The following is a 23509-nucleotide window of genomic DNA, read 5'->3' on the forward strand; positions in this document are numbered from 1 at the left end:
CATTTAAGAAATAAAATAGCAATAAACTGTCACAAAGTGTTATATAGCAATGCATAAAATTTGACAAGTTTTTAAGAGATGTTTGATAAGTTTACCAATCTTGATATTTTAATTCCATTTTTGTTTTGATTTTGTGTAGTTTGCTATTATATAGCTTCGATGACATTTGTAAAAGTACATACCATCACTGTACTCAAAGCAAGTAAAAGATGATTATAGCAAAGATACCAGATGCAAGGATCAGATGATTATGTGAAGAGGGAGAAAAAAAATCCTTGAGGCAAACCACTCATCTGTCAAAGCAGACATATGGCACATAAATATACATAATCCCAAATATTTAATTAAATAATAAATTAGAGTATGTTAGTAGTACACAATTATTAAGTTGATTTGACAATGATACATTTGCAATGTCCATCCTACAACGACTGGAGTGATGCAGGTAAAATGCTGTTTACAGCAGTCAGAATGTGACCTAGCTGCAGGACCCTGCTGTCACTGCTTGAGCTCTCATGTTATCTGATAACACAGTATATTCTCCAAGAGATATTACATACGAGAAATCTTATGTGGTATGTACAGGAATGAAGTCTTTTCATTTGTCAGGCCTTTTCCCATAATTCCAGCAGCAGCGCTGTGCCGCAGACACTCCGGAAGTGAGGCGTTTATTGACAATATGGTGACCGGGCCAGCTGAGGGGACTGGACGTTTTTGGGTTTTGCCATTGACCGCAGATGTGTATGATCAAAGCGAAAGCTGTGCGCGACAGAGTGTTATGAATGAAGGGACTCGGGAGCTGTCGGGATGTTGTCTCTGAGCTGAGCGAGCCTTCATTCACAGCGTCAGATTCATCATGTCGTTCTTCAGGCGGAAAGGTAAGGAAGTGCTCCGCTCGATCATGATGGGATGGTCGCCGGATAGAGTGGGCTTTTCTGGACCGATGCTGAGCTCATGTCCACATGAATGTGACATTAAAACTCTTTTATTATTGTTATGGCCATGAAATTCCTCTTATGCATCGCTGTCGTCTGCACACCGTCTACATTATTAACTCCAGAGAGATGGGATATATTCCTCTTTCAAGTGAACATTTTTGTTATTTTAGGTTACCACATGAGAACTTTGAGATTTTTTTGTGAATTATAGACACATGCTATTGTTAAAATTCATGCTGCTAACTGAAAAAATAAAAGTCCCGTTGTGTTTTGGGCGTAAACGTTGAAGTAACACGCATGTCAGAAAACACTCATGTTGGAATTTTATAATATGGAATGAAACGAATGATTTTAAGAATAATATAGAATCCTACTGAATGAACTCAAGTTTTATTCTTATAGTTGATAACATTGGAATTGGTTTGGAATTTTTTGACAAGGATTGGCTTTCATTGACATCTTTGATCTGAACGAGCTATTTTTTTGGAAATGCTGTATCCATTTCATTGGATTTAGATGAGTGGTTTTCAGCTTTTTAGACTCCAAGGGCCCCTTTGTCCAAGACAGTATTCGAAGGCCGGACTATTTAAGCTGATATGTACCTCTGGTACCTCTGTAATTAATATTATGTTAATATAATTTAATTTACATAATTTTAAGACTTATTGGGGTGCCATTGGAAATTAGCTAAGGCTCCTAAGTTGAGAACCACTAATTTGAGAACATTCTACAGGATTCCCATAGTCATAGAAAACCTGGAAATGTCAGCGAAGTTTAAATTGTGATTTCCATGCATGTAAAATCTTTGTGGTGGAAATTTGTTAAGAGTAAATATAAAAGTCTTTATAAAATCCTTATCTGGTGAGAATTCACTGGTCAAAATGGGTGGGAACGCTGCTGTCTTTAGATGTTCATACATACATAAACCATAATAATTAATCTGTAGTTTTGTATCTTTACTGAATAGAGTGACCGATCATTCCAAAATTCCCAGAATCCCTGCCCACATGACAAAGACCATATACATGTACCCTGTGACTTCAGTCAGTGTGCATTAATCAATGTGGCTGCCCTAAGGGGAAGGAACGATGCCCTCTTCGTCCATGTCCTATTTAACAGGAACATCACTTTTCTTTGTTCTTAGTCTGTGTAGTCTTTGTAATATAGTGTGTTTTCTTCATCCATAGGAGATATGTGGGTCAATGTATGTTATTAGCACAGCAGAGGACTATGAAATGTTTGAAATTCTGTAATACATGCTGCTCATTGTATAGACAAATATCATCCCCACTTTTTGCTTGCACTTCTCTCAATAATGATAGGGATGATGGAAATTCTTGTCGTTTTGTGCTTCATGATGCAAGACTGTTTGCCACAGGTGTATTTTTTTCCACACAAGGCCTCACCCCATGCAAATAATGCAGAAAACGTAAAGTGGAAAGAGTCAAAAATGTGGGCTTTACTGCATTAACCCATACTGTTTTGTTTTATTTTTGGGTGTCAAAGAAAGACGGCTACTGTTCTTTAATGCTGAATAATCAGGTGCGTTAGGACAAGAGATTCTGTAAATTATAAATTCAATTTCCTATGTTCTTTATCTCATAGCTAAAAGAAAGGAACCTGAGAGACCAGCAGATGCCAAAGCCAGCAAAGGTGAGAGTCCTGTGCTGCTTTACTGTGCTTATGTTATGCTGTTTATATACTGTATTATGTACACTGTGTACTGGATACTGGATATTTTCATCAGACTGTGCTTTGCATTCCAGCCTAACTTGGCTTCATGTTGGTCCTTTTTCATCTTGGTTTTTCATCTTAGTAATTTTTGTCAGATTTGTAACGTTGTAGTGAGATGTCATAGAACATGCTGGAATGTAGAACAATAGACCAGGTTAATGTGTATCAGGTTATAGTTTTAGTTCCTTGTGACCCTACATGTGGAAATGTTGTGTCTCTATAGGTGAGAAACTAATGGGTCGTTCAAACACAATGTTTTTTTGAATTATGCTGTGCTGCTTTTTACATAATTTTTCTATGTAAACATGCGCTAGACGTTCATGTTTGATCATTGCACTCTTTTGCAGCATCTCACACATGACACAGTGAAAATGAGTTCAGCTTTTAAAAATGTATCTAGATTTTGTGTTTGTTTAAATGGCCATTAAGACTAGCATGTTTTTATCCTTTGTTTTTTGATTTGAAATAATGGAAAATCTCTGCAAAGTAAGGATATTGAATTATGTTATGAATAGATATGATTGCTGCATATGAAGAACAGACACACACATAGCACATCACATATGGTAAACGCAGAAGCTCAAACATGTTTCCATGTTGACCATACATGATGTGCTCTATGTATGTGTGTTTATATGTAAATAAAAGCCTGAATTATATGTTTATCATATAAAGAGACACTATGTCTTCCCAAGACTCGGATTAAACACATGGATTCTTTTTATGACGCCTTTGTCACTTTTGGATCTACAATGTTTTGGTTACCTGGTCTTCCAATAGAGGGACAGAAACCTCAGTTTTCATTAAAAATATCTTGTTTAGAAGATTAATCAAAGTCAAATAGGTTTGGAACGACATGTGATGATAACAAAATTTAGATTTTTCAGTGATCTCTTTAAATGAATAACTAGCCAGTTGTGGCTTAGGCTAGGTTAGGACATGCTTAGGTTTATTAGCGTGTGGAAAGCATTTCTTACTAAGCTTAGCGGAGCAGTTTTGTAGATTGGAACTGGAGGAAAATATAGAATTCAGTTGTGTATTAATGTTCCTGCTCTGTGTGCTCCTCTCCAGCCCAAGTGTTGCCCCACTCCCCCTCTCTTAGCGGCCGTAATCATCATGCTATCCTGGAGGCAGCGGGACCCAGCCATGTGGCCATCAATGCTATCTCAGCCAACATGGACTCCTTTGCCCGCGGCCGGACTGCTATCCTCAAAAAACAGCCTAGCCACATGGAGGCAGCACACTTTGGAGACTTAGGTACACCAGCTATGAATTACAAACACTGATTCAAACTGTAGAGTTAACATGTCCAAAGGGACTTTTAACTTATGTGCAGCTAAATGGCTTTTTCCCATCAACTGTTAAAGACTGTAACTGAGAGACTGAGCCTGAATTTTTATTATAAATGGTTTGATCTCAAAGCTTTTTACTTAAGGTGGACTTGGTAGCAACATTTGATCTATGACTTACTGTTCTGTGCTGAGCATTTTAAACTAAATGTAGTGTGTGTGTGTGTGTCCATGGCCGAGGGAGAAGGAATTATCACATTAGAGGAGGGATTTTGTGAAGCTGTTACTGAAATGGCTTTTGCACGCACTGGCCTGCTGGATTTGTGTGTGAAGTGTCGTAATCTCTTAACCTTGTCATAGCTCTGTGATTGGTGAAAACCTGCACAAGCTCCTCCACTTTAAAGAAGACTGCGAATATGTCCGTGCCTAAATGTCTGTTTACTTCTCCAAGTGCTTCTTTTTACAAATAGGTCTGTCACATTACATAACCACCTGGTTGTCATTATGATTAGTATATGTAATCATTATTTTTAGTCCGTTTTCCAGGAAAAGAAAGACTAAATATGTACATTTTAAATGCATATATTTTCTAAAAGTTGATTTTATCCACTTTTGTTAGTATTCTTGCATGTAGACCTTCGTCAAAGACAAAATGTAACTTATCACAAATTAAAGTGAGGCTGTGAAAGCTAGATGAGAAAGTTATACTTTTTTGATTATACAACTAACAAAAATGCGAAGACTTTTGTTCCCTGCAGCCTCGGTGGTCTTAACATGGACAAAACACAATTTTGATTTCAGTGGGCTTGAAATCTCAGTGATTGCCCTACAATGATAAAATCTGTGAAGTTTACAGTAAAAAAAAAAAGGCAGCTGTGGTTGCCAGATTACCGTCTTGATAGCCATACTGAAAACACAGATGGCAAAGAGAAAGCCACGTGATGAATCATAGTTCATTCAAGTAGCTTTTCTACAAGCTGAGGTAAATACTTATATTTAGTATTTAAAAGGTGCACAGGTTCATAAACAAAAACAAATAATTCATTTAATAACACAAGATGTAACAAAGCCCTAATGTACATACAGTGGTGTGAAAAAGGGTTGGCCCCCTTCCTGATTTCTTATTTTTTTGCATGTTTGTCACACTTTAATGTTTCAGATCATCAAACAACATAAGTAATACTAAGAAGAAACATAGTTATTTCAGTGATAAACCATCATTTGCCAAGTGTCACACAGAGATTTCTGGGAATATCAATTTACAGTTTTTCACTTTTTTCCTTTTCACTTTCAAAAACGGTACATTTCACAGTATTTTACTGTAAACTTACATGAAATACCCCATTTCAACTATTATATTTTTTTTCCCAGTATTTTTTCTAAACTTTAACTATTAAAAGTACAATGATGGTGATATATTGAACTTTATCTATTAGTTTTTTTTTTCAAACTTGGCCATGCTTAGAAGGTTTGGTTATCATACTTGGTGTAGAAGTCATCTTCAATGTTATCATCTGCCCTTGGATAAAATGTCTTTGTTATAATGTCCTAACCCCTCCTTTACATTTAAAAAGATATGTAACATTGAAACGAATGTGTTGACAAACCAGTGTTGCAAGGTAACTTTGGTAAAGACAATGCTTCTAACGTCAAATCTTAAAAGTATTGCCTTAAAAGTATTAGTATTTTTTCATCTCAAGTACCGTCCTTTGTGTTTTCTGATACTGGACTCATTGTGTGGATCCCTGAGTTCACATCTCAGTAAATGTTTTAATCAGACCATCTTCTGGTGTCCTGTGGTGTTGAAAGAGGAAGGCATGGTCTTTCAAAGCATTCAATGGAGGTCACGGCTCTATTATAAGATTTGTTTTGTGTGTGTGTTTATTAATGCAACAAAGTCTGTGCTTCTACTGTATATTATAAATGGATGGCTGGGTGTGGTCTGGAGAAGGCATGGGTTTGAAGTAGAGGCATTAAAGGTGCTCTGAGTTCAGTGTTGTATAGCAATTGCTAGTTAAAGGCATCACTATTACTGCTGTTGATACTTTAGGGGATTTGAACAAACATCTAATCCAAAGTATTAAACATTAAACATATGCTGATTGAGAATACCAGAATATGGAGACTTCTGGTGGGCTCTTTTGACTTTAGACCAGCAAGCAACCACCTATAGAAACAATCTAGAACTCCCTATAGCAACCGTAAAACAATGCCTTGGGATTATAGTAGAGAGTTTTGGACAGGCGAGCGGCACTTCATTTTTTTTTTTTTTGTCAAGTCAATTTTGATTGCTTTGTTTTGTGTTGTTTTTGGTTGTTAGTTTTTTTTCCTGTTTATTTATTTTGGAGTTTTTGTTTTTATTTTGTTTTTTGCTTGTTTTGTGTTTTAAAATTTTGCTTTTAACTTGTTGTTAGCTGTGTTGATTTTAATGATTGGTTATTGTTTTTATCGGGTTTGTTTTTCTTGTTTTGTGTTGTTTTTGATTATTGGTTATTTTATATCTTATTTATTATGGGGTTTTGTTTTTTTATGTTTTGTGGATTGTAACAATGGGGTTTAAAAAGTGTCTTTGCTTTTCAGGTCGCTCCAGTGTCAACTACCAGGTTCAAGAGACTCGGTCTCGGCTTTCTAAAACCGTAGACCAGATCTTGCGGGATAATGTGGCCATGCCCTACTTCATACAGTTTACGGAGACCCGCTCAGCTGAGCACCTGGTCCGCTTCTGGCTTGAAGCTGAGAGCTTTCGATCCACCAGCTGGTCTAGGGTCAGAGCGCACAGCCTCAACTCAGTCAAACACAGCACCTTGGCTGAGCCTGCGGCTGCCCTGGAATCCCCCGACTCGCCAGACTCCCAAGACGACCCCAGCAGACCCTCAACTCTGGATGAAGGAGATGAAGAGGACACTTTCTCCTCCCGGACTTCCTCCAGACCTCACACCCCCAGCCCCCAAGACACTAACTCTCATACCGGGGCTCTGATTGGCCACCGGAACTCTGTTAGCTCAGAAGGGGCGGCCCGGCCTGGGACTCCTCATCTGCAGCCCAGCTTAAGATCAGAAACGCCTACCAGACAGCCCTCCTCCAGGACAGGCACTCCAGTTAAAGGCCAGTCTACTAGTGGCCTCTCTGACAAACTAATGAAAAGTGAGTACAAATTATGGTAGCCTTATTGTTGAAAGTATTTTACTTGTTTGTTTTGACTGTATTACTGCAATTAGTCCTTCCAATGGATATTTTTTAACAAGTGCTGGCTGAGATGATTTCCTGAGTAATTTAGGGTTAAAGGAGGATTCTTAGTTACATTCTACTTAAAGGGTTAGTTCACCCAAAAATTAAAATTAGACTGTGTTTTACTCACCCTCGAAGCATCCTAGGTGCATATGACTTTCTTCTTTCAGACGAATCCAGTCGGAATTATATTAAAAATTGTCCTGGCTATTCCAAGCTCTATCATGGCAGTCAGCGGGTGTTGCAGTTGAACAGTCCACAAGTCTTCAAATAAAGCTCACGCATTCATAATAAAACGTGCCGCAGACAGCTCCGGGGGATGAATAAAGGCCCCCTGTAGCGAATCCATGTGTTTTTGTAAGAAAAATATCCATATTTCAAATGTAATAAACGCTTTTCTCTCACTTCCGCTGACTGTCATACACTGAAGCAGTTCCAGCGGATGACGCAGCATGTCAGTGTTGCGTGATTAGTGACGAATGCGGAGAGAGAACAAAACAAAACGCGAATTACGAATTAGGAGTACAAACCGAGGATTTGCAAAGAAAAATGTCGGAGGATTTCGATATAAACCAAGAGGAGACTGGTTTTCCTTTGCCTAAAGTAAGGAAACTTTGCTTCCTTTGCTCCTATAAACAAACTCGCGAGACTAGCATACCTCAGAGGCGCGCGCTGCACATACGTGCTGCATCATCCGAAGAAGAAAGTCATACACCTAGGATGCCTCTGGGATGAGTAAAACCCAAGCTAATTTTCATTTTTGCGTGAACTAACCCTTTTAAGTAGCAATAGCATGTTCTGTGGCGTGCTGTTGATCCCCACAGTAAAAGCAGGAAACGTGTTTGTTGTATTGCATTTATAATGTAAAACAGTAATTCGAAGCTTGAATTTTTTAAGGCACTTTTAAATGTTTATTACTGGATACGCTAATTTGTCTAAAAGGTCTTAAAGTGGCCCTACTTTATTACATTGATGAATCTCTGGTTATGTGTTATCGTTATATAATTCCTTCGCTTTCAAGGTAGTTATGTCACATTTCTTCCTGGTATCCTGACATGAACGCTAGGCAAAGCTTAGTGTGTAACTAGTTAGATAAAGCTTTGTCCGGGCAAGGTTAGGTGATTTTATTACACTATTTTCAAGTTATAAAAATTGACCCTTATGATTGGGTTTGTGGTCCAGGGTCACATTTAGATATTTGTATGTTTGTGCACTCACATGTTCTCTATTTTTACACTTAGATTAGAAACACACACTTTTATAATAATTTAAAAACGAAATCTTTTCTACTATTCCTTCCAGTATTTTATTGTTGTGCATCATAGTTGCATGTTTTGAATGCTTATGATGGTGCATACTTGCTTGCTTGGCTTTCTTTTCAAGTCCATAATGATAAATACATATTTTAAATAAAAAAAGTTAAAGTTTGGTGAATTATGACCTGCAAATTTGATGTTTGATCAGTGTAACATCCATCTACAAGACCTTTTGGCTGAATTAAGAAAAAACTACTTTAAAACTACAGGGTTTGCAGTATTCCTTAGTAATTTCACGAAAACTGTACCTTAAGCTTGAGTTTTTACGAGCATTCCTTTATATCCGTAGGGAATATTCTGCACTTAAGTTTTTCATGGTTAGTGGCCTTTTACCGTTACAACATATTCCTTTCGTATCAGACGATGACTTTTAATATCCATGCGGCATTGGTTTTATAGAGCAAGCTTGGTAAATGATCTCATTTAGCATCTTGGCAGTGGACTACAATGAACAGAAGTCAGTAGCTGAGTATTCATTAATGGCTAATACAAAGAAGCTCTAGGCTGTAAAAGCAGTGAATGGAAAAAGTCAGTTAAGCCGAAAGACATCAAATCAGCTTAGAAGGGGAGTCAGATCCTATCAGTCCATGGCTTCTGCTGCGAGAGCCTTCGGTGTCTGAAAAAAGAACAAGTCTTTGTCCACTTCATTGCATTTTATAAGGCTGTCTCTGGCTTTTCTCAGCATCGAAAAATACATTTTATGAAAAGCACTTCAACATTTAAACATGCTCTGATGAGATTCCTCATCTCACAGACCCCCATTAAACTCAAACACTTTCAACATGGCCTTTAAACACAGAGTCATACTACTCATGATGGCTGAACATCAACCATAATTCAAATAAATCATTGGCCTTATCTATTCATTTCATAAATATAGTTACTATATACTTCTGTTTTTAGTTTTTAGATTTAGTTTTTCTGGTGTCCCAAGTACACTGCATACAAGCATACTGACGTGCTTTTCTGTATGAAATATGCGCCCATCCTGTATTTGAGTTTGATATTAATGTTTAGCAAGGTGTAGATGTAAGATTTGTCCCTAGGCCTTTGCTCTAATTGTACTATTCATTTGTTTGATTAATAGTGAGTGACACTTAAGCACACATGAGGCTTTAATGAATAGCCATGGCTGAAATGTGAATTAGTACACTTCTGTAAGTCAGTGAAGAGGGATGTTGAATATGATAAAGGTGTTTGCTGTGGATCAAGTCTGATTTGTCCTTCATCTTTATCCCCTGTATCCTATTTTCATTTTCCATATATACTGATTTTTCTCATTTCTAGGTATAGAGAGGGATGCCGTTAACATTTTCACTAAGTACATATCTCCAGATGCTGCTAGGCCAATTCCCATCACTGAACCGATACGCAACGACATTGTAGGTAAGAAAATTCCTTATCAGTGACCTCTCTGTTTCGACTGCTGAAGATGTACTCCAGTGTTTTTTTCTCTGTTTGAACAAGATAATTATATTTATAGGAGATATTGGGTGATTGCACTAATCCACAAATTACTTAAGTTATTCGGTTTATAAATGTGCCGGACACTCCCTCTGATGCGAAATAAACCAATATCCAAATACAAGTTGCAAAGACTAAAATCTCAAATCCAAAGAGATATTCTTTATAAAAGTTAAGCGTCAACCACGCCTACCTAAAACGCTTCGTTCTAACACGCCCCCACATGTCTACATCACAATGCCAATCAGCGTACACCTCTCTTTTCAGACCAATGAGCTTTGTAAAAATCGACGCGTTTCAGAAAGGCGGGGCATAGAGGAGAAACAATAATGTACAGTATGTGGAAAATAATGTTTTTTTTTTTACCTTAAACCACATAAACACATTTCATGACACTAAATACACCAAATAATGTTCTTTTTAGCAACATCATATGACCCCTTTAAATAGTCCATGTGACATAAGTGGTTCATCCGTAATTTTATGAAGCTACGAAAATATGTGATACTGACCTGGGAGAGAAGAAATCGTTGAATAAAGTTGATATTTTTGTTTTCTTTGCACACAAAAAGTATTCTCATAGCTTCATAAAATTACGGTTGAACCCCTGATGTCACATGGACTATTATAACGAAGTCCTTACTATCTTTCTGGGCCTTGAACATGTCTCAACTCAACTCAACTTTTATTTATAAAGCATTTTCAAAACCATTCAAATGGACCAAAGTGCTGTCCATAAATAATAAATAATACTAAAATACATGCAAACATAAAATAATTAAAAAAATATAAAAAAATGTCAGTTGCATTGCTGTCTATGCAGGGTCTGAGAGCTCTCGGATTTCATCAAAAATATATTAATTTGTGTTCCAAAGATGAACAAAGGTCTTAACGGGTTTGGAATGATATGATGGTGAGTAATTAATGACAGAATTTTCATTTTTGGGTGAACTATCCCTTTAATTGCTTGTATTTACAGGTCAGGGGGCATGGATTGTTATTTTGAATAATTATATTATTAAATTCAATTTTTATGTTGTTATTTTTTTTTAATTAATCATACAAAATTGACACAATAAATTGACAGGCCTAGTGTTTCCTCTATATTTATTTTAAATGTATTTGTTTATCCAGCCTCTTCTCTTTCTGTAATTTCATGGAAATGTCTGACACCTGTTTTACAGGCACTTTAGTGAGTTCTTGTGGAGCCATTATTTCTGTAAGTACCAGATCGAGGTGCTGACCAGTGGTTCTGTGTTCCTGGCGGACATCTTGTTTTGCGAGTCAGCCCTCTTTTACTTCTCTGAGGTGAGGGCACTCACTTCAGCCTCTGTTTAAAAGGAAATTACAGCATTAATACAATTTTAAATATGGTTATACAGTACATTTACAGCTTAACTTGTATAGCCCACATTTTCCTGTAGATTATCTTTCTTATATGCACTTTTAATTATATAAGTATAGATGTTGAATTATGTGTAATGTTCTTTACTTTTTAAATGTGCTTTAAAATTGGATTTAAGTGTTTTATGAGTCCAGATATTATGTGTCCTGTTAGAACACACTTTCAAGTTGAATTTATGTTGAATTTATGCATAGAGCTGTATAAGCACATGAAATATGCTGAGCTCGACAATCTGCCCAAAACCTGTTTCTAAATGGCAGAATGCACCAAAAGTGCAAGTGTGCGTATAAATTGATGGATTTCTGATCCAAGTACATTTGAAGTGCCAAGGGATTATAAAGTAGGATTGAAACCTAATTCAGAGTGTGTGTGTTTGTGTGTGTGTCAATATAGTACATGGAGAAAGAGGATGCAATGAATGTGCTGCAGTTCTGGCTGGCTGCAGAAAACTTTCAAGATCAGTTGGCTGCCAAGAAAGGCCAGTACGACGGACAGGAAGCCCAGAATGATGCCATGATTCTCTATGACAAGTATGTCCTATTTGAAGTCAAGTGTAATCTTTGTTTTGGCACATTATTTCAGTCTACTATTAGGGATGGATCAGGATGGGCAACTAAACAACTAGTCATCCAATTATCACCCCCCTCCCTTGATTAACTCATTAGGAAATTAAGTTGTGAAGTTTTTTTTTTTTAAAGTGGTGTTGCTATAAATATATTGGATTAATAGACTTCTGTCGTCGACCTCTGAAAATTCAATTTTTAGCATTTTTAGTAGTTTTTTTTCTTCTCAGTAAATATTGTTAAACTTAAATATTGTTATACTAGAATTACCCTGCTGGGTTTTTTTTCCTACACTAACATTCAAATGGAGTTGGTCTCTTATGCTCACCAAGGATGCATTTGTGTGATCAAAAACAGTAATATTGTGAAATATCATTACAACTTTTATTTAATTTAATGTACAGTACGTTTAACATATTTTAAGATTTAATTTATTCCTATTATGTCAAAGCTGAATTTTCAGCAGCCATTACTCCAATCTTAGTGTCACATGATCCTTCAGAAATCTTTCTAATATGCTGATTTGCTGCCCAAGAAGCATGCCTTATTGTGGAGAAAAAACAAAAACAAAAAAAACCCGCAGCTTCTAAATATTTTTGGCGTAACATTTCTTTTCAGGATGCTTTAATGAATAAAAACTTGAAAAGAACAGCATTTGTTTAAAATAGTACTCTTTTGTAACATCTTTTGTAACATTTATAAATGTTTTTACTGACACTTTCAATCAATTTAATGCATCCTTGTTGAAAATCTTACTGACCCTAGACTTAAACATGTCTGTTTGGTTTATGGTGGACATGACTCTAAATCAGCATTTTTATACAGAGCTTCCTTGTTGCTAACTAGTCATTAAGGCAACCCATAGGCCTGTTGATTTTGACACTATGCAATTATGCACATGCCTCTCTAGTGTTTAAGATGTGGCAACAGCATAACCATTACTTTTGGTAGACAGAAGACATGACAGTTCATGTGATCTGCTTAGGTATTTTTCACTGCAAGCCACAAATCCGTTGGGTTTTGGTGACTCTGTACGGATGGAGATTGAATCCAATATCTGTCGAGAAGGCGGACCTCTCCCAGACTGCTTCAACACTCCACTAAGACAGGCCTGGACCACCATGGAGAAGGTGTTGTTATGTTGCCACAACACTTTTCTACAAAAATTATGAAGGTGGAAGCTTGGTATTAGAAAGAAAAATCCTTCTGAAGTTTTCTTGTTTTCTCAATCTCAGGTTTACATGCCAGGCTTTCTGTCAAGCAACCTTTACTATAAGTATTTGAGCGACCTTATCAACTCCGTACGGGTGGACGAGTTTACTGGAGGAAATGCCAACACTCCGAGCCAGGGCTGGATCCCAGAGGTCGACCGCAACTCAAGCGTCACAGAAGGGTCACAAGCCCAGGTGACTGACTGGTTTGATGGTCTCCCCTAAAGCTACATCGCACTTGCTTTTCATAATAATACAAGGATTCTTCAAGAATATGGTTGCAAGTATGGCTAACTTTGTTCTGATCTACAGTTGCAGCAAGGTACTAAAAAAGCGGCAGTCAAGATCCTGAAGAACTTCGATGAGGCGATAACGGTGGACATCGCCAGTCTGGACCCTGAGTCTCTCTACCAGAGACCATATGCTGGGTGAGTCAGGGTTTGAAACCTTCATGCTACACTTCCTTCCCATCATTGGACCTCAGATTGGTACAACATAAACAACAAAAAGGATTGTTCAAGGCCATTACTACATTAAACATTCGTTGATCATGGATATGTTTTTAGGCCTTGCAAAGTTGAACACTTTATACATCAAGGTTATATTTTTTCTCACTGGCTGACATAGATGAAAGTGAAAATACCTACTTTTTCGGGCACATAAAAAGTCAGCTAAAATATTCTGTACAATTTTTTTTGTGGTCTGCCTGGGTCAGCAGAAAAAGATTCTTATTGTTGAAGCCTGGTATTATGCACAAAACACTGGATTCAGATCCAGATTCAGCTTTTCTTGCTTTCATCTCAGAAGAATGACCTTTGGGAAGGTGAATGAGCTGGGCCAGTTCATCAGAGAGGCTGAGCCAGAGCCAGATGTGAAGAAATCCAAGGGTAGGACACACACACACACACACACACACACACACACATACACACACACACACACACACACATGCATTTGCTCTTGAGAACTTTTTTCTCCTCTCTCTCACTGACACACACTTGCACATGTTTTGTATTGTGCGAGTTGGCTCTTAGTTATGACTTATGCTGAAGTGCTCTTGATGTCTTCAGTGCAGAGAGTGTGTTGCCATGGCGATAAGTAGCCGGTGATGTGTTGAAAAGCAGGATTCACTGCTCTGTCCAGCTCACTCGCTCTTACTTTATTTCCTTTCTATCAGGTTCCATGTTTTCTCAAGCAATGAAGAAATGGGTGCAAGGAAACTCGGATGAGGTGTGCACCTGCTTATTTCATTCAAATGACATGTGTCATCTTTTCTAATGTCTTTTTATTAAGTGGAAATGGATTTAAGCTGGTTATAGTTCATGATATGTACTGTCTTTGTTTTTGGTGTGCCAGGCACAAGAAGAGATGGCATGGAAGATTGCAAAAATGATCGTCAATGATGTCATGCAGCAGGGACACCAGGGAAGCCCTGAAGTGAAGGCAACAAAAGTACATCTTATTTTATCTTTGCATTCATAAAGATTTGTTTCTTGAACTTCACCCAAAAATGAAAATTCTGTAATTTATTCAAGTCGTTCCAAAAACCCAGACTTACCTTCTTCTGTGGAAAACAAAGGCACTTCCTTAGAATTTGTACGGCTCTCTTTTTTTATAGCAATGCACCAAAATTTGGTTTTACCAAATTACCAAATTGTTTGAATTTAGCAGAAAACCAAAAATTAATTTTCAGTTATTCATTTTTTTTGGTTATATTTGGCCGATTGCATAATGCAACCCGGTATACTGTTCAGAGTGTTGTGTTCTCAGGTAACAAATTAAATCAGTTGTAGTAAAGTTCTTCGACAATGAGTCGCCTCTCAATATTTCCTTTTATATATAGTTGTAAATATTTCCACACTGCTGACATCGTGTGTATCCGTTATATCTTATCCACATTATGTATATGAAATAGTCCAAATGCATCATCAGGGAAGTGCTAATTAAATCACTGTTTTGATCAATGCTTTTGGTTCTCCAAAACACTTATGGCCAAAACTGAATATTTGTTTTATTTATTTATTTTTATTTATTTATGTTTCAGCCGAATATTTTTGGTAGCTTAAAGTTTAATGCATTACTATTTTTCACACAATAAAGGTTAGTGTGGACGGATGCTTTCAAGCAATAAAAATAGACAAATTTACAAAAGGCACAATCGCCAAAAAAAAATTTTTTAGAAGTAGACCATACAAATCGTTTGAAGACATACAATAGCTTTGTGTGAGGAACAGCTCTACAATGGAATTCATGTTAATTATAGTGAGTCAAGAAGTGCGTGACATTTTGTTTATTACACTTTAATGAATTTTAAGATAATAAACATGAGATGTTAAAATGGTTAACCTTGAATCACTATTTCATGTCCACGTAATTATTGATGTTGGCATGAAAAGCTGTGTAAGAAGTGGTATGACTGTACAACACATTATCCCTTTGATTCGAGTCATGTTTGAACTTATTTTAGCCATGCAATAAATGGGATAATATACATCCTATCAGTTGTTATCGCCTGGCTGGGATTATTTTGCGATAACCAGTTGTTATTATCCCTTACTTAATTTACTTAGTGGATGCCTCAGCAAACCACAGTAAGGCAAGTTTAAATATGCTGAAATGTGCATTTTTCTTATATGAAAAAAGCAGTCTCATCATTCCGCTGAACATCTCCATTTATAGATGGAGGTTTGGAAGAAGATGAGGGTGAGAAAACTATGACAGAATTTTATTATTGGGTGAATTAACACTTTTGGTGTTTATTGTGTAGCGGCATTGGGATTAGTAGTCAATTTCAATTTATTTTAGAATGACGTTCTAAAATTTTAGATTATTTTAGAAGGAAGTTGTGCAGAATCTGACCTGTTCTGTCTTCATCAGCTATGACCCTCTCGTTAAAGTGTGGAAGCAGCTCCTACCCTCCCTCCTGTCGCTCTCTGCATAATGACTGGAGAAGCAAACCACCTGAAGGCGAACACAGAGCTGAACTGCATTAACATATCAGTGAGGACTTTGAAAGAGGCATTCCATGACTTCCTGCATGTGTTTGTGTGTGAGAGTGGGAGTGTTTAGATATGCACACTAATAGCCAAAATATGTTTTCCGTATGATCCACCCCATCATTTCTAGCACTTGGAAGGAATTCTGTTTATTATTTGAAGAGCAGCTAAATAAGTTTAACTACAGGCATGAATAAACCCGTAAACAAACCAGCGAGAGCTGTCGCACAGCAGACGAACAGAACTAAATTTCAGAACAAGACTGAATGAACACTGACACAAACATTTCAAAACATACCTGCTGTTGCGTTTAGCTGTTACCATGTCGGCCAACAGGAAGTGCACAGGAATCTGAACGGGAACTACAAAGTGGCTGTGACTTAAATATTTCCTTCCTCATCTTAATTCTTATCTCACACTTCTCTTTTATATTTCTTTTTCATTAGCTTTTTTTAAAGAGTGGCTATGAAGTGCTTAGGCCTTTTTTTAGTACAAATAAACAGAAAAACAGAAATGCATAAATACCCAAGGTGGCTATGTACAGTTTTATTTACAGATTTACGGTATGCCATAGTGGATGTAAGTCAGCCAGTGCCAGAGACTGTTCTGTCCCTCTCTCGTGGAGCTAAAGTCACTGATGTTACAGTTCAAACTGGAATGGGAACTAATGAACGCGGGCCTGGAAAATGTTCCCTGACTGCAGAACTCCCTCTAGAACCCTGTCCAGATCTGATTCTAGACTGTAGAGATATACAAACTGAACTGCTAGGGCAGTGTTTATCCCCGTTCTGTATAAATGTGGATTCCTGGTTTACCGCCATATATTAATGTTAGTTCTTTTTATGGTGATTGTCTTTTTTTTTTGTATGATATGTCAAACTCTGTCCAAGCAAATCTCAATGATGACTGTTCCTTTTGAAACTTGTACTTGGACAAGAAGTTATTGCTTTGGACCTCATTGAGATGTGGACGAGAAACAGGAAAAAGACTTTTGGTACTATGTACCACTAATATGTTTTCTGACATATATGTGTACTTAATCTATAATATATTTAAATGTGTTTGATTTAAATACATATATCGTTGAAACGTCTCTTGACGCAGGCTTTGTCTTGTTTTTGTTCATGGGTTCGATTGAACAAAGCGTTTTACAGTTACCCGTGTTGAAACCTGTGTGAAAATGATTGATTTGCACTTTGAAATTGGATTTGTGTTAACGTATTGAGCATAACTCAAATAAAATGAATTCGAAGAAGATAAGAATCCTATAAAACAGAAAAAAAAGAAAATGTTATTAAAATAAAAAACTTTCAAAAAAAAAAAGTAACTTTTCTTTTTACTTTAACATTTTAAGTTGTGTGGGCGGGTCTCAGAGATAAAGGTTCTCATTGGCTAGTTAGTTTTGGAGTGACATTACCAATTTTCTCATTTGTTTGTAGTATGCACGTTTTTAAAATATACTTTCCCATTCAGTGATTAAAATTATTAATGAATCTTTCAGTCTTCACTTTTTAAGTATTTTAAAGCATTTGAAAGAAATTGCATTCACCTTCGCTCGCAAAAGCATTGAAATATATTATACAAATAATATATTGAAATATATTATACATTGATTGAAATATAACTTTTCCTTCCATCTCAATTTTTTGTTTACATCACTGTCTCCCTTTAGGTGGTTTCTAGTCAGTGAAATATGTTGAGCATAACTAGAAAAAAAAAATTACAGAAATTTTCATGATGCTTGTACTCTGTGATGCTCAATATTTGTTCAATATTTGTTTCCATTCTCATACATAAGTGAAAAGTCCACGGCACGGTAAATCACCAGCAGAGGGCAGTGTAAGACACGCTACGCTTTCACACTTTTTGAAAATACATCAGAATGCTAAAACGAAATAAAACTATAAATAATACCGCATTTTATTATTGTTTACGTTTTTATACATTTGGGTTGCTGAATTATACTGGTTCATCCTATATTTAATGTGCTTTTATCGGTGTGTATGTTGCTGATCGAAACGCAGGGCATGAAAACTATAATGATGGCATGAGTTTATTACACGATTGAGGTTTTGAAAAAAAAAAAACAATCTGTGTGATTCAGATTTTCATGAATCAAAAACTGGTTTGAACACCTTCGCAGTGACGGTGACGCCCACATCCATGTGACTGAGGCAAGCGTGCAGCGCAGTAAGTTTGAGCTCGCACTCCTTCAGCGCGCGAGCTGCGACTCAGAGCTGAGGAAGATGATGATGATGATGATGATGGTGGTGGTATGTGGGCTGTGAGTAACGCGAACAGAGCGGATTCAGATCTTACTACATAGCGAGCACCTGCTGGTGGCAGTTCTGAGAGCTTGAGCTCTGGGTGTGACGGTTGTCTTTTGTCCTCCACCTGCTTTCCTCTCAGATGAATTAACTGGAATATCCTCTCTATTGAACTGGATCGAGCTGGAATTACGTTTAACGTTAATTAAAAAGTTAGGCGTGCTTATGCTCCGTAGTTCACTGGTGCATCTGTGTGTCAGCGGCACTCTTAGCGCATCGGAAACTCGTGTGTTTTTATGATTACTGGTGCTCGTCTAATGTCACCCAGTGAGTGAGCGCGCTCCAGATGCACTCGCTGTTTGATCGGAATCGGAAAGGGCTGGGAATCGATCTGTCTCCGGTCTCGCTGCCCCACGTTGCCGTGAGGATGTTCAGCTGTGTCGGGTGTTTTTGGGGGCTCCTGTCCTCCGCCCTGGTCGCGATTTGCAGTTTCAGTTTCATCTCGCCCGCATGGATAGTGAAGGACCATCTGAAAAACAAGGACTCCGTGAGTTTTGGGCTCCTGTGGCACTGCTCCGAGTCTCTGGATCATATGTACAGATGTTACACCTTTGGCGGGCTGGGCAAATTTCAAGAGATTCCTTCAAGCTCTTGGCAGGTAGGCTGGATGTGGATATCTATGGTAAACGTGCACTTACACATAAAGGTATGAAATGTGTTTGCTATAAAAACTGAGGATAACGCAACTTTTGAATAAAACGTAGCCTGACCTGCAGAATTATTACAGCATCAGTCTTGTATGGCTCCTGCACAAGCTACATAGAGGAACTTTTCTGTCCTAGGCGTTGATTTTAAAGAACATTGTTTTGTTTAAACATTTTTTAGTTTTAAAGAATAGATTGAAACAGATGAAAAGTGTATTTATTTATTTATACTTAAACTATAATTAAATAACTATACTTGTTATATCTTAATTTTGAAAAGTTGAAATGTTCGATTTTGATCTTGTTCTCCATTCAGACATTTTAAATTCCCCTTTATATAGTAAACTCATAAAAAGTGTTAACATCAAGGAAATGCAATGTTGCATTTTTAAACTAAGCGATCTTGATCTCCCCCCCCATTGGTATTCAATAGATGAAAATTACTTTACCATCATGCCAGCATTTTAGTTGACTTTAGTTTCTCTAAAAAGTTTTTATGTGAGAGGAGCACCTCTTTGCCAAGACAGAATAGTGAAAGTTTGAACATCATAAATAATGTCATTTTGAGTTGTTTTTTTTTCATAACGAGAGTAGCTTTGTCTTTATTTGTAAATCTAAATCAGAAAGAATGGATATATTTTCATTGTTATACACTGGAAGTTATTTGATGCTTTTGTTAGCAACTCCAAGGCTTATCCAAACATCCTCTTGAAGGCAGTCTCAAAAAAGTGAAACAATTTTCATTACAATCACACACAATATCAAGAATCCACATCATCATGCCAAATTAGATTATACCTCTTGGTTGGTTGGTCAAGTCTATATTCAGATCTTTATTCTAGGACATGTAATGAATGTTTTAACAAAGACAAAACCATAGTGTGAAGAAGTTTCCTTTTGAAAGATTTTCCTTTTGAATAATCACCTTTATACACTCTTGCTTTGGAAAAAAAAACATGGATTGTGAAAGTAAAATATATAATCACATGGCATAGATGGCTTTTGGCACATTCCTTGTTTATGATGGGAAAGAAGAGCAAACATTGCTTATCTCAGTGCAGGGCATAGTTTTGCTCATTTGACATAGGTCTATTCTTAGCAGCAAAGTGCATCAGTTTTTTCAATAATTCAAAGCTCATAAAACAAGAGTTGAATTTCAGAATCAGAATCAGAAAGAGCTTTATTGCCAAGTATGCACATACAAGGAATTTGTTATAGTGTCACAAGCTTCCAGTACACGGAGACAACAACAACACACAGATAATAAAAATAAGATGTGAATAAAATACACATGCATAAATATAAACCACAAAAAAAGAATAAATTGTATGTACAGGTGTGCTATAGATAGAATAGGAATAGAATAAAATAAAATAAAATAAAGTTGTAGGGATGTACTAGGATTTAGGGTGATAAATAAGTATACGGTTATTGCACATACTTTAATTGCACAATGGGAGAACATTAACTGTTCATGAGGTAGATTGCCTGGGGAAAGAAACTGTTCTTGTGCCTGGCTGTCCTGGTATTCGGTGCTCTGTAACGCCGACCAGATGGCAAAAGTTCAAAAAGGAGATGGCTTGGATGTGATGGATCCAGAGTGATTTTCTGAGCCCTTTTCCTCACTCTGGATGTATACAGTTCTTGGAGGGTAGGCAGGGGGGCACCAATAATCCTTTCAGCAGTCCGAACCGTTCTCTGTAGTCTTCTGATGTCTGATTTTGTAGCTGAACCAAACCAGACAGTTATTGAAGTGCACAGAACAGACTCGATGACGGCTGAGTAGAACTGCTTCAGCAGCTCCTGTGGCAGGTTGAATTTCCTCAGCTGGCGAAGGAAGTACAACCTCTGCTGGGCCTTTTTACCTCAGCAAGAAGCACAGAAGATCTTCAAGGCCAGCCATGCCATGGACACCGAAGTGCTCAAAGCAAAGGTGGGTTTACACAACCTCATACCGACTTTGCAATGCCATACTAGCCTGCTGTGTACTGTACACTATACTATATACTGTACACTGGCTTCTGTTTATTTAATAGCAGGTAAAACAGTAAGCATTTTCAAACAGTAGTATGCAAAATTGTCACAAGACATTATCACATTTATTGTTTAATTCAGTGTCCAGTTATCAGAACGGTGAGTCAAGAATAGATAAAGGCTATATTCATTTAGGTTCGTTCTTCACAGGAAAATAGATGATCAAGTCGAGTGCATTGCATTGTGGGATACATATCCCAGTATATTTTGCACTATATCAGAATCAGAAAGAGCTTTATTGCCAAGTATGTTTGCACATACAAGGAATTTGTTATAGTGTCACAAGCTTCCAGTACATGGAGACAACAACAACACACAGATAATAAAAATAAATGTGAATAAAATACACACGCATAAATATAAACCATAAAAAAAGAATAAATTGTATGTACAGGTATGCTATAGATAGAATAGGAGTAGAATGAAATAAAATAAAGTTGTAGGGATGTACTAGGATTTAGGGTGATAAATAAGTATAAGGTTATTGCACATACTGTACTTTAATTGCACAATGGGAGAACATTAACTGTTCATGAGGTAGATTGCCTGGGGAAAGAAACTGTTCTTGTGCCTGGCTGTCCTGGTATTCGGTGCTCTGTAACGCCGACCAGATGGCAAAAGTTCAAAAAGGAGATGGCTTGGATGTGATGGATCCAGAGTGATTTTCTGAGCCCTTTTCCTCACTCTGGATGTATACAGTTCTTGGAGGGTAGGCAGGGGGGCACCAATAATCCTTTCAGCAGTCCGAACCGTTCTCTGTAGTCTTCTGATGTCTGATTTTGTAGCTGAACCAAACCAGACAGTTATTGAAGTGCACAGAACAGACTCGATGACGGCTGAGTAGAGCTGTTTCAGCAGCTCCTGTGGCAGGTTGAATTTCCTCAGCTGGCGAAGGAAGTACAACCTCTGCTGGGCCTTTTTAACAGTGGAGTCAATGTGAGTGTCCCACTTCAGGTCCCGAGAGATAGTGGTGCCCAGGAATCTGAATGACTCCACCTGCAGCCACAGTGCTGTCCATAATGGTGAGTGGGGGGAGAGCAGGGGGGTTCCTCCTGAAGTCCACTATCATCTCCACTGTTTTGAGGGTGTTCAGCTCCAGGTTGTTAAGACTGCACCAGACAGCCAGCTCTTTAACGAATTTAAGAATTTAAGCTCGTTAAGAATTTGGACCATCCCAGTAAATGCTGATCAGTCCAGCTGGTAAAAATTTAAACGTAGTTGCATAGCCTGTTGAAATTTCCTTTTGCAGTTTACAACCTTGTAAAGTTTAAAAATTATCTGGCGTGTCTTAAAACTGGGTCACTTGAGAAAGTCCATCATCTGAGCAAACGGGACCGTGTCAAATAAGGCTCAAGATTTCTGGAGAGGTTAGTCAAACACTGAGTGTTTAGCAGGCTTTATTGGACTGTCCTCACTAATGTTTGTAAATTCAGAGCTGATTTGTCCTTGGGGAACATCTGCCTGCAGCAGCTTAATCATAGAGTCTTTTCACTGCACCTACTGCTTCTGTGCAACTATATGATCATTATAATAGCAAAAATATTATATTTCTTTCACTTATATGAAATGCCCAAGAGGTTACAGCTTTTATTTCACACTTATCTTTTCCATTGTCTTCGGTTCATTTTCACCCATTTTCAGGAATAAAAAATACAATATAAATACCACATTGTTTTTGATATTGAAACCAGGGGCCCGTTCTTCGTACGTCGCTTATTACATCCGAAATGAAATGTCATGATATCTGATATATATGATATCATCGCGCTAATCAGGATCTGGTTAATTTGGTTCCCCGAACGCACCTGTTGTTGATGATTAGTATGGTTGGATTGAGTTATCTGAGATAATTGCGCGTTCATGGGTTGGTTTAAAAGGGGCTATGTATCGATACTCGAAACCACGATCAGCAATGCAGCGATTGGCTGGCGGCAAGACAGCAACGTAATGACATCATATAATTAAAAAAGACAGCTGATGAAAAACTTGACAAATTTTTGGACTTTTATAAGGAAACAGCCAAGCGAACAAAACTACATAAATGTTATAATAGATAAATGAAATGTGCACTGTTTTTATTTTATTTTAATTTTTTACATAATTCCCAATTATTTATATTCACGATTTCTAATATTTGTACAGGCTTTACATTTTTATTTCAATGTAGTAATTAGCAATTCATTTAATTTTATATTTGAACAGATTTGTTACGTGACAGCAAGCATTAATTAAAGTTTCTTAAGGGTCAAGATCATGTTATCTGCATCTCCTGCACTCCATCAAGCCACTCCCAAAATATCTGTCACCACTCAAATTAATGCACGACTCTACATTATCTGTATAGCATGTGTGTAAGACTC

At 37.3% G+C, this 23509-nt stretch overlaps 2 protein-coding genes across 3 annotated transcripts in view; both read left to right on the plus strand.

The window, feature by feature from the left end:
* The first annotated feature begins 61 nt into the window (after positions 1-61).
* Positions 62-16389, plus strand: LOC107685840 (A-kinase anchor protein 10, mitochondrial-like). Its single transcript, XM_016482577.1, has 16 exons — positions 62-878; positions 2544-2591; positions 3744-3929; positions 6542-7105; positions 9793-9891; positions 9989-9998; positions 11154-11277; positions 11768-11904; positions 12923-13067; positions 13173-13343; positions 13461-13576; positions 13953-14035; positions 14326-14378; positions 14505-14600; positions 15828-15851; positions 16026-16389. The coding sequence occupies exons 1-16, from the start codon at positions 857-859 to the stop codon at positions 16029-16031; spliced, it is 1884 nt and encodes a 627-aa protein (XP_016338063.1). The 5' UTR covers positions 62-856; the 3' UTR covers positions 16032-16389.
* Positions 16390-18742: 2353 nt separating this feature from the next.
* LOC107685783 (transmembrane protein 211-like) overlaps positions 18743-23509 on the plus strand; it is a 44952-nt gene continuing 40185 nt past the window's right edge. Inside the window, exon 1 of one of the 2 annotated variants that reach the window (XM_016482505.1) lies at positions 18743-19069. In XM_016482505.1, coding sequence (XP_016337991.1) covers positions 18758-19069 — 312 coding nt within the window. In that variant the 5' untranslated portion in view covers positions 18743-18757. The remainder of the gene's footprint in view (positions 19070-23509) is intronic. The other variant, XR_001633984.1, reaches the window with a different exon arrangement.

This window comes from Sinocyclocheilus anshuiensis, unplaced genomic scaffold (genome assembly GCF_001515605.1).
Source record: "Sinocyclocheilus anshuiensis isolate Anshui unplaced genomic scaffold, SAMN03320099.WGS_v1.1 scaffold705, whole genome shotgun sequence".
Classification (NCBI taxonomy): Eukaryota; Metazoa; Chordata; class Actinopteri; order Cypriniformes; family Cyprinidae; genus Sinocyclocheilus; species Sinocyclocheilus anshuiensis.

Coding starts and splice junctions, on each gene's coding strand:
- LOC107685840 (XM_016482577.1), top strand. CDS start 857: ATGTCGTTCTTCAGGCGGAAAG. Junction 3,930..6,541: donor AGCACACTTTGGAGACTTAG/GTACACCAGCTA, acceptor TTTGCTTTTCAG/GTCGCTCCAGTGTCAACTAC. Junction 14,379..14,504: donor TGCAAGGAAACTCGGATGAG/GTGTGCACCTGC, acceptor TTGGTGTGCCAG/GCACAAGAAGAGATGGCATG.